General features: G+C 40.7%; 1 protein-coding gene across 5 annotated transcripts in view; it reads right to left on the bottom strand.

The window, feature by feature from the left end:
* Window positions 1-645: 645 nt before the first annotated feature.
* The window catches only part of trps1 (trichorhinophalangeal syndrome I), a 108462-nt gene continuing 97153 nt past the window's right edge, over window positions 646-11954 (bottom strand). For all 5 annotated transcript variants that reach the window (XM_058618869.1, XM_058618871.1, XM_058618868.1 and 2 more), the window contains 2 exons: window positions 10392-10514; window positions 646-7067 (listed from right to left, as the gene is read on the bottom strand). In XM_058618869.1, the coding sequence (XP_058474852.1) occupies window positions 5412-7067; window positions 10392-10514 (1779 nt within the window). In that variant the 3' untranslated portion in view covers window positions 646-5411. The remainder of the gene's footprint in view (window positions 7068-10391; window positions 10515-11954) is intronic.

Here is an 11954-nt window from a genome sequence, read left to right as displayed (position 1 = left end):
AATGTGTTCACATGACATTGAGAAATTATTGTCGTAGTGCGACTGAAATCAGACTTTGTACAGTGTGATTTTCTTTGCCTGTCCTCTCCTGTTTAGACCTCCCAGGGCTCAACACCTATCCACCATCTTCACTTCTTACGTATAAACCGGTGAAGTGACAGGTTGCCTGACATATAACCTGGTATACATTATATGGTGTCTATGGATTTCAGCAGCAAATCTAAACCTAAGTTTGACTGAAAGGTCATTAGTCACCAAACATTTAAAGGAATTATCCTTTTATAACGCAACTAAATACTAAATAGCACAAGTTTGCATGAAATAAAAGGTGTGTACATTGTTTATTTACACGCAGCCTGCAGAACAGTCATGCAGAAAACAAATGTTAGTGTTTTATTTAGAGCCAATTTGATTCCATTGTGTTCCGAGTATAAAAGCTGGCAGCAGTAGAAGCATGTGCTGGAGCTCCTGGAGAACAGCGCAGAAGCAATGTTTGACAGTTTAATTTTTTTTCCTTGTTGCAAATCATTTCTCACAAAACTTCACAAGGCTTTGGTATGAAAGCAGCTCACGACTGCCAAGGAACAAGAAAGGCAAACCTCTGGTTCCTCCACACACAATAAAACACCCATTGTCCACTTTCGGTACTTTTTGTTATTACTTTTTATTAATTATTATCATCGTCATCATTATTCTTCAAGTTTAGCTGTGTAACAAACTTTTCTTGGCTGTCAAAATATGCTGTTGAAATATCGTTTTTTTTGCACGAAATAAAACCTAAACAATAACATACAGGAGAAAAAGTAGCAGAATAAAATACAACATGAAAGAGAGAAAATAACCTAAAAAAAAAAATCCCATACTTTCTATAAAAGCAAATGAATAGAGACACATTTCTACTAAAATATATTGGTTAAATGTACATAGTTGATGTGAGTGTATGTGCATGCATGTGTGTGTGTCTGACCAATAATAAACTGGCCTTTATCTCCCTTGTCTCCAATAGTTAATACTGTACATCCCAAAATGTACACAACTCATACTCTGTGTGTGTCTTCGTGTGTGTGTGTGTGTGCGTGTGTGTGTTGTCCCTTCCTTGGCAATAAGAACATAATAAACAGAGTGCAAGCCGCAGCATCAATCCTATAACACATTCTGACAGATTAAAATGAAAACACTTGTTAACGCCCCCAATGTAAACGCTGATGTGAAATGCCATCAAACCAAAAACATACAATTTATTATCAAAAGAAACAGAAGAACATGTCCTGTGTGTGTGTGTGTGTGTGTGTGTGTGTCCTGCAGAAACTCATTCCCCACCAAAAATGTCCTACTTTGTAAAAACGCTCCCGTCTCCATGAACAAACTGTATGTTCTCGGTATATATATGTATATATATGTATATATATATATATATATATATATATATATATATATAATATCCTTAGACAAAAAGAAGATATTTGTATGTGGAAAAGAGTTCCGCGAGGCACTTCAAATATGAAAAGTGTGCATGAGCAAACGTTTTTCGACATCAAGGCTGTGTTCTTTTTTTTTTACTCTCAACTTAGTAGAGAGACGGGATTTCCTTTCAGAGGTTTCAGACTGAGAAATCATCGTGGTGGTTAATGAAGACGCGGTGTAAAGACGACAAATCCCGGTCCCTGCACACAAACGTCCTCCCTAAATGTTTTCTTGGGAATCCACGGGAAAATATTGAAAATGCTGATCGAAGGACTTTAAAAAAAAAAGAATTCACGTTGATTTCTTATCAAATGTCAGCCCCATTGGAAAAAATGTGATTAAGCCAAATCAGAGGCAGTTTCTGTGCTGCTCACAAATCCAACACTTTTTGATGGAGAGAGAAATTCGCCCACGACACAACCGCTCAACTACAACTTTTCAACTTGTAAACTGAGAGAAACGTTCATGACTACTTTCATTGAAAGAAGGGAGGCAGAGAAGTGGAGGAACACGTGTGAGAAATGAGCAGCAGAGGTGAGCAGAACAGGTGGAGAGATAAACAGAGAGATGGAGAGGTTGATGTCAAACTAAAAGGCAATAGATGTTGAAAGTGGGCGAAGTGAAACAGAAAGAGGAGAGGGGTATAAATGGATATATCAACTAAACCTCTTTTGTTATCGGCCACTGAGGTTATTTTAATCCCATCCTCCCTCTATTCATCCAACTTCCATCCATTTATCCTTTAAAGGCAACCATTCATCCATCTCAGCGAGGATCCCTCCATTCTTCCCTTTGTTGTCTTTTAAGAAAGCAATGCTTCATTCCTTTTTTTTGTTTGTTTTTGTTGCTACATTTGCACATGTAAACAGTTTGTAAAGCTGGCATTGCCTTGAAAAAAAAGCCTCAAAACAACCAACATCTAAAAAAAACTCTACATTATCACAATCCAGCTATTCATATTTGAATAAAACCTGTTTTTTTGTCTCTTGAATTTGCCTGATCTGTCCATACGTGATAGGAGATTATACTGCCACCTATGTGTGTGGAGTATGAATTGAACAGCTGGCCAATTTGTCCATAATATTGCTCCTCTGAAGTACCGTCTCCTAAAAGCATTTTTAACTGATACACGAATGCTTTTGTTTACATACACGATGAGCATGAATTATCCAAACTGGCTCAAATGAGAGTTACATGCAAATGAATGCTTCATAGTTTCAGTATTAAAGAGGGAGAGAATCGTCATAGTTTGGATAGTGATGACGAAAAAAAACAAAAGTCGAGTTGAGATAAACCCTTAAGACTGGTGGAATATTATAATATATGAAAACTACTAGACGAGTGGACGAGTGACACCTGGTGACATGACGTGTGTGCCGTAATTCAACATTGAGGCACGTGTGTCTACATTTCTACAAAGTAGTGTCCATACATGTGAGAATGAAAGTCGTGATTAGCAGTTAGCATAGCAACCAATTTGTAAAAAAGCACACGAGGTTTCTGTCCTCATGGGCTGAAGATGCATATTTGAAATCGGACAGCACGATTCCCCCCCGACTTGTGTCCGACATGGCTCATAACAGACACAGAGAGAAAAAGGCTTTTTTTGCTTTTCTTTTTCTTTTAAAAAAAACCCTCACAAGTTTCCCAGGCACTAGGCAAAATAGTTTTCATTCATGTCTTTTGGAAAAGCATAGAAAAATATCTTTTAGCTTGTTCCTTCCTGACTTTCATTTTAAATCGGCCTATTATTGTTATTATTATTTTCCTTCAAAGGAGTCCCTTGGTGATTTTTTTTCTTTTTCCTGTTTGTTTTCTAGCAACTAAGGCAGCGAGGCTGGAGTAGTGATTCTCTTTTTTATAAAAAATAAACAAAACGTCCACGATGTTGCTCCAGTTTAAGAAGCTAGGGCGTCTTTTAAAACTCTCAATGACAAAAAGCAAACTATGGGAATTGTCTTACAGAAAAGTCGCTTCTGAAAAGCAACCGCAACAGGGATTTAAGTGGGTGGTGTCAGAGATGACAAAGGAGTGAAATGGACTGTTTCTATTTAATGTCACTTTACATTCTTGTGTTTTCTTCAGTATTATTTGGGTCTGACAAGTAACAGCTCCCATCCCTAGAAAAGGCAACTCATTTTGCAGATTTCATACGACGCTATCATGCTACATAGAGGTAATCTAGCGAACTCTCAGCAATAATATCGGCTGAATAAAACACTGTAGGCAAAAAAAGGGCTCCGTAGACTCAGCTAGAGAGCAAAAGGATCATACAGTTAACCCGAATAATTCGTCCGTCTCTCTCTCTCTACACAAATCCATGACAACACGTAAAAAAGACGTACGGGAAAAAAAATCAAAAAACGTTACATACTAAGACCGTAAAGATCTATTGGCACATAAAGAACATGATAAAGAAGATATAAGTAAGAGAACATGCCAAAACCGTGACACCATTAACCATGTAAAAATGATGTGTCCCATGCTATGAAACAGGTGGGTTGGTGTGCAACACGCGTGACCCCTGAGGACTGAAAAAAAAAAAACACAAGCGCAAGCCTTCATTATGTTTACATCACTGTTTTTGGGGACGGACTTGGATCCTCACACACAACAACAACAAAAAAAACGCAATAACACAAATGCACACAAACACACAACCCCCCCATCCCCCCCGTCTTGTACCTTGTCTGTTAGACAGCTGTTATCAACGCAACACAAACAACAACAAAATAAAAACAGACTAAATTCTTATAGTACCATTTCCTGCAACAAAAAGAAAAGCATTATGTTCCTTTACAAAATAACATATTATATAGGAAAGTGTAGCAAATTGCATGTTTTAAACTAAAACATCATCATTATTACCTTTATTATTATTATTCATATAAATGTTAAGCTGGTTAATTGGTGGTTGTTCAGTTAGGCAGGCAGCCAGGCACGTAGCTAGTATCATGGCACGGAGGAAAGTAGAAAATATTGTCACTTGTTCGATCCAAACGGATGAAGAGAACACTTCGGTCCGGCATTACACCGTATTTTTTTGTTTTTTCATATATATATAGTTTTTTCTTTTTTTTTAACCAGTTACAAACTGGTTTTAAGCAGTTCAAGAAGTCACGGTCAAATCAAACCCAAGCAGTCCACTATTTTGCAGCTGTGGTGAATTTGCATTAATCCCAGATCACTGTCAGCAACAACAGGGCCGGAGTGAAAGAAACCAACTGATCCTTTTGTACCGATCACACGCACCAGCTGAACTGCAGCGCGGAGCGACTGGCTCACGTCTCAACTCTCACTTTTCAAAATAAGTTTTGGTTTTGAATCCATTTGCACAATGGAACTTTTTTTTTTTATTAAAAAAAAACCAATGTTTGCACCAGGAAAAAAGAAGTCTGAACCAGAACAGATGTGATTGTACCAACATAAAATAGACTGAACGATGCATCAGACCAGGTCAGGGTTTTAGTTTAGCTTCAGTTCAGCTTAAGTGTTTTGCTTCCAGCATGTTATTTGTTGCTCTGCTGTGTGGTGGCTGTGCAAGTGCCGAGCTCCTCAAACTCATTCTAAATGAGACCAGTCTAACTTTCAGTCGAGCTTCCAATCCTTTTATTTGGAAGGCGCACAAGTGGCTGTTAATTAAAGGTGATTTCAGCTGCACGCCTGGACTCCATTGTTGAATACTTGCTACAGAGCTGTCAAGTGATCGTCACTCAACAAAGGATTTCGACTTCTCCTCCAAATTGTCCCTGCAGCAGTTCAGCGGGATCCAACACTGATTTTTGACCATTTGACAGCCGAGTGCTTCCAGCATGTGGATGTGTTCCGTTTAGTGCCCAGGATAGGCCCATTTTGACATGAGCTAGCCTCCAGGAACAGGATGGCATTCAGCTTATTCATTCAGTGAAACACATTCGTACAAGTTTGTGAGAGTCAAATGTCTCGGGTTAATTACGCTCTGCGTTCCCTTCTAAGTCTTTACCCTCAGCAACAGTCGAGACCTCAGCGGTTTTCGTGGTGTCGGCGCCGTTGTCCGGCGGCGTTTCGCCTCCTAATTCCTTGTTTGTTGTGTCATGAGTCTCGACTCTAACCTCTTCTTCAGCTCCTGTTTCATTATCATTGGCACCACTGCCTGTCACTGCTTCTTCTTCCTCCTCCTCCTCCTCTTCCCGATCATCACGACACACTCCTGGGACATCATCACATTCACATGCGACCTCATCATGGTCACCTCTGTCTGTTTTTCCCTCTGGAGTGACGCTTCGAGACTCCCGCTCTGACATCGCTGTGCTACTCTGAATTTTCCCATCTTGCGGGTGACCCTTCTGCTGCGCCGCCTTGTCCGTGTACCTGTGTAAGCCCCTCTGTATGTGTGTGGTGAAGTCATAGCGGTCCACACACACATGGAGGCAAAAGCTGCACTGGTATGGTCCCTGGTCACCGTGACAACTCATGTGCAGGGCGTACATGACCTCGTCGAGAAAGTAGATCCCACAGTGGATGCAGCGATTGGTCAGATCGTCCTGTGTGGCCACTTCCGCCGTTGTACGATTCGATGAAACGATCGACCGGTTTGTTGTCAAGTGATCCTGTTCTTCCTTTTTGATCTCCTCTCTCTGGTTCCCTCCCTCGTCAGTCCTCTCCTCCTCCTTTTTCTCTCCTTTCCAGTTCGCTCGCAATCTCTCAGCAAGTGGAGACTCCAGCTTCCTCCGTTCAGCACCGTTTGTTGACATGTGGGCATTTGCAGCACCGGTATCTCTCTGTCTTATTGCAAGATCCAAAGGAGCATCGTTTTCTAGTGATGACGATGAGGTTGATGATGATGAGGTTTGTGGATGAAGAGGGGGAGGGGGATAGTGGGGAGGAGCTGGAGGAGGTGGAAGAGGGGAATAGGGAGAGGCGCAGTAAGGCACCGTGTAGCTTGGCTGATGATGTTGTACTGAAGTCACCATTGCACCAAGATAATGTGCGTTATTTCCGAGGCCACCGGGGCTGCTGAGATTACTGATGCTACCAGGAACCCCAGAGGTGGCTGCCATCTTGTACTTGGTCCAGAATCTGAGCCAGTCCGACTCTGGGGTCAAATCAGGTGAGATGGTTAATGGTAGGGGTAAAGAGAAAAGGGGATACTGATATTTTTCAATGGGTGAACCAGGAGGTGAATAACTGGACGGTTTGGATGGACGCATATATTTTTCAATTGGACTTCCCCTCTCTGATCCCCCTCCGCCTTTACCTCCGTCCACTTTCGACGTAAGGCCTCCGTCTGCGATGCCCCCGTTGCCCTCGGCTACCAGTGAGGAGGGAGGGTGTGAAGGGAGGAGCAGAGGCGGCATGCGCCGGTGGATCTCCAGCGTCTGATTGGCCAGGAAGGCCTGTGTGGATCGGGGTGAGCGCGAGCGAGGCGAAGGCTGCTGGTTTTTCACCGACGCACAGCTTCGGTCCGACTCCTCCCCGTTCATGCGCTCCTCGCTGGTGATTCGTTGCTGCTTGGAGGAGGGGTTTTCAGACGACAAAGAGTCGGGGTTGAGGCGCTTTCGCGTTCGCCGTCGAATAATTTGTTCGCCGTTGTTCTGCTTGATGATGTTTAGAGGTCTGGGTGTCTGGAAGAAAAGAGAAAACAAAGTATGGTGAGTGTCGTATCATCAATGCATGTTCGAACAGACACAATGACACAAATGGTGACTTATGGTTTCCTATCAAATCATATGATTTAATTTTTGTGGAATATTGTAAAAAGTTCCTTTAACTTTAACTAATTGTAGGTCAAAGTTGTGAAAGTCTCAATTCATATGTCGTGGACCTTCAAATGTAATATGCTGGGGAAAAAAAACAAATAAATTAAATAAAAAAACATCAACTTACATAGCGTTACTGAGGAAAACTGTTTTAGCCCCAACCACAAGGGGGAGCACTTGCATTTGATGTAAATGAAGTTTAACTCGAGACTTAACTTTTTGTTGTCAGATTCCTCATGAACATGAACGTAATTGTAAAGCCTGTATTTATGTCTTCAATACAATCACTTAATCATTATTAGTCAAAGAGTTTTCATGGTAGCTTCCTCTGACTTGCTTTTGTTCAGTGAATGAATAAAAACCTTTTATACATTTTAATAGTGAAGTTAAAAAAGGCAGAATTCAAGCAGAACTTCAAAATCCCCCACAAATAATTTCTGAGGCACTTAATCCATATTCCAACAGGATTTATAAAGTACTTTTAAAGAGTTATAAAACTGAATGAAACATTAAAAAATTGAAACATAAGAGAACATAAAGAAAAAGCAGTCAAATTATTTCCAGACAAATTAATGAAGAATTTTGTTTTCTGGAAGCAAAACAAATGGTGAAGGTTGTTCTTCTTTTTCCATTGATTTCTTCATTTAAACTCAAAACTAATGACTTGCTATCCTCAAAGAACATGTTCAATACGTGTGTGTGTGTGTGTGTGTGTGTGGAACACAAGGCCAGTGTGTGTTGGTCTTTGTCGTGATTACCACTCCATTTTTAACAACTTCTGAATGTGTGCTAACTCCCTGTACAGAGGAAACCCTGCTTTAACATTATATTGATACAGATACAGTTACAGTACATTGAAGACTTTCTTGTGATCGTGTAAACAAGTTAATCACGATGTGACTGAAAGCACAGAAATTAGTTTTCTTCTTTATAGCCCTTGAGTGATCATCTTTCAACTTAAAGAGGAGAAAAGGGAAATAAAACGGAAAGATTTCAGTCAAGGGGAGACCGAGGTGAGATGAATGAGAGAGGGGGAGAGTAATGTGGTGGTGAACACAGGAGGCAGGAGATGCATAGAGAAAGAAAAAGAAGCTGTGTTCTGTTTCTTTACCGAGCGTCGAGCAGGACAATGGCGAGGTGATAAAATAAAGCCCACAACCCTTACTTTTGATTGTGTTATCGATCGATACACAATAAACATAAAGGAGGAATTTTAGCTGCTTCCCAAACAACTCATATGGAAAACATTACTTTTTGCTGTTTATTTGTTGGGAGTAATTGGCATTTAAAAAACAACGTTTGATTGACGGCCAACAGAATTAGTGTGGCATCACTCCTTGGCAGTAAATAATGTCTTCTTAAGAGTAAAGGTAAAAAAAAAAAAAAAAAAAAAATATATATATATATATATATTTTTTTTTAAAGTTTAGTTTTCAGTTCAGCTTTAATTAAACACAGTTTGTGTTGTTGTTTTTACCCCTCGTCCGTCTCTAAATTTCCTCCTCTGCTTTAACTTGGTTGGTTTATGTACATGTGTCTTGGTCACAGGATGTTTTTTTCAACTTTATAGATCATTTTGTTATATATTTATTTTAATCTTACAAGATGTACATAAATATTACATAAAGAGGATGTGTTTAAAGTGTGTACAATACTATGAGACACACAAACACAAACGCTGTACACCTTTATGAATATTGTAGGTTTGATAAAATACCTGTGCTGCATCATTGGTGGTTCACATAACTCTCCCTCTATCTATGTTTCTGTCTCGTCATACACACCCTCAACTTTCATTACCTCCCTGTCCCCGCTCTTTACTTTATTCTTGCCCTCTTTCCTTGTCTTCATCCTCCTTTCCCTCTCTGTGTATCTTTCTCTCCCTTCCTTTATGTCTACCGTTTTCTCCCTCTTTTATTCATAACCCTCTCTCTTCTCTTTCTCCCCCTCTCCCTCTCAAGTGTTTTACTAGCTGCTATCCTCTCTAATAATGTGTGTAGAGAATATAAAACTTTTATTATGGGATATAAAATATGGTTGCTATGATGATTGCCAAGAGAGGAGGGAGCTGGAACGTGATTGGAGCGGCAGATGAGATGCACGGGTTGAACCGAGAACATTTGCAGGGACAGGAAGGAGTAAACTGCGATAGTTTGTCATCCCCTTAAAGCACACGGTGGCCTGTGCTGTTGTACTGTCACACTGTCTGATTAATTAGACAGAAACTCTGTTTTTCATTTGTATATACATATATCTATAAATGTATACAGTATATGTGTAATTTAACCAGTGAGTGAGTGCTGATTAAACACATCCAAAATCCTGTTTAAACCTGGGATTAAACAGTTTCCTGAGCCAGTGGGCACAGGGTTTATGAATACTATATGCCAAGGCTCTGCAGGGCTTGTTTCACCCTTAACTTGGGTTAAATAGCAACATTTTAAGTGAGAATTAGCGCAGACCCCTTAAAACCTATCTGAGGTAGCAAAGTTCAATATTCTGAACTCAACTAAATTCCTGGCTGGGTCTTTATCTCATCTGTAATTCATGCACTCTAATTAAATTTTGTATTTCCATAGACTTTCCCCAGGCTTAGATGGTAGAGCAGATTCAGTCCATCATATTTCTCACTCTATGGAAATGTCTCACTGTGACTGCTGAAACGCTCTGTAACTCCCTGGAACCCACCAAAGCAAATTTATATATATCTTTTTTCCTCCATAATATTACTTTTTCACAGCGGGATTTACAGATATATATTCAAGGAATTTAACTGCAGTGTGCACCATTTAATTTGCATCGTATGCTAATGGGGCAGACATAGGGAATGACAATTAGTGGTCAGAACCACCCCGTCCACGAAGAGACACTCGGCACAGAGTCTATTAAAGAGTCTGAAGTGCTGAATTCCTGATCCCAGATAATCTTTATGAAAGAGTATACTACATGAAGGTATTCTATGAGTGCAGAGGGGTTCAGGGCTTAATTAACTTTTGCATGATACTGCTCCTATTAATAAGATAACTTGCAGGTATCCGTGTTGGTATTTTGAAGCTCTATACACCGACTCTACTAAATTGTTTGAAAGAGAACATTATTCCATTATTCTTGGTGCGACTGCTGTACAGCCATGTTCTATTTCCCCCACAGGCCTTTGCTCGGAGTAATCAGTGGATGTTCATGACTTACCGAATGTAGTTTTTGGTATAAACCACACGCGTTGCAGACGTAGCCTCCGTTAGCGTTCTTCCTCCACAGCGATGTCTTGGTGGTCAAGCAGTTTGCACAGAAGACACCGCTTCCCCTGCGCCGCTACGGATGAAGAAGAAACACAATTAGAGAGTGAACGTGAAACTATAGATGGCGTAATACATGTATGACGAAGAAAAGGAAGAAACCGGAGTAGTATTCATGTTATTTAGAAGAGAGAGAAGAGGAAATCTGCACTTCTCTACACTGCTTTTAATATGTATTGGATACAGTTAATAAAAATACCGACACACACAATGTGTGACAGTGGTTGCACTGAGGAGCTGGTGTGTGTTTTAAATATGTGAGTATCTCAGAGAGAACTCAGACTCCCCAAAGAGAGTCCTTTTGTCGAGTACTCCTCGACAGACATGGAGAGAAATGATTTACTCTTTTACCTTGTTGTACAAAGTGTATTAATGTTTACCCAAACTGCAGGAGGTACTTTACAGTCGAGTCTTTGACTTTACACACACGTGCACAGACACACACACACCTCTGCAGGGCAGTGGTGCATAGAAAAGTAGTGTGTGCAAGGAATGGTAGGGAGGTGAAAAGGCCAATTGTCACGGCACCGCGCTCCATCACAGTAATGAGCCAATCACAACGTTTCTCCATCCCATTAAGTCCCTGGCCCCATTCACCACCTTTATGACCCTGGGAGGACAGCATACCACATCTTTCTCCTCCATGAGTCTGTCTGTTCTCTCCATCTGCCTGTCTATCCAACCATTGTTTGTCTTTCCTGTAGTTTCTTTTTTTATATCCAACTATTGTTGCTCTCCTTGCCTGACTCTGTCCTCACTATTCTTTCCAGTCCTGTTACATTCTTCTTGTGTTGTCTGACGTATAAGCTGTTTATACGACACTCTGCTTGTATGGTTAAAAGGGGAGGTTGAATGATCAATCGATTGGGCAGATTAATTGAGCATTTTTTAAATAATGGGTAACAGACGATTAACAACAAATGGCCAATTAGATTAGCGCTACAAGCTGTGGAAAAACCCATTTAGTTTAGTTTGTTTTATTCTTTATTCATTATTGCGTGTTGTGTGCATGGTTGTCTCTTTATGTTTTTGTTGGGTTGTCATGACAACAGCAGCAGCTAATGATTGAGAATATGTGGTGAGTGTGGTATGTGCCTACAGGTACGAGTCCCTAAAATCCAAGAAAACAGTCTGCCATGCTTCCCTGTGTCGTTTCTCCTCCTCTGTTATCACAGTATATTTCTCCCTCTTCCCTGCATAGTGGACTTACTGTCCACCGGGACCTTCACTTTTCAGCACTGCCGTCTTCTTGTTTTATGTTCATGACAGTACTGAGCGCTTGGCACATTTTCTTCGGGGTTTTAACTTTTCACAAAAGAGTGCTGCTCCTCAGTTGGGCTTTCAGTAGTCTCCGAGCTGCAGCTGGAGCCACGAGCAGCACATTCATCAAGCATCTGTTTCATGATGCCAGCTAAAAGCAGTGGAGCCCGGTGGGAACAACACTGCTCAGTTTGCT

Source organism: Solea solea, chromosome 20 (genome assembly GCF_958295425.1).
Source record: "Solea solea chromosome 20, fSolSol10.1, whole genome shotgun sequence".
NCBI classification, from domain to species: domain Eukaryota; kingdom Metazoa; phylum Chordata; class Actinopteri; order Pleuronectiformes; family Soleidae; genus Solea; species Solea solea.
Note: the sequence above shows the minus strand (reverse complement) of the source record. Positions and strands in the feature narration are given on the sequence as shown.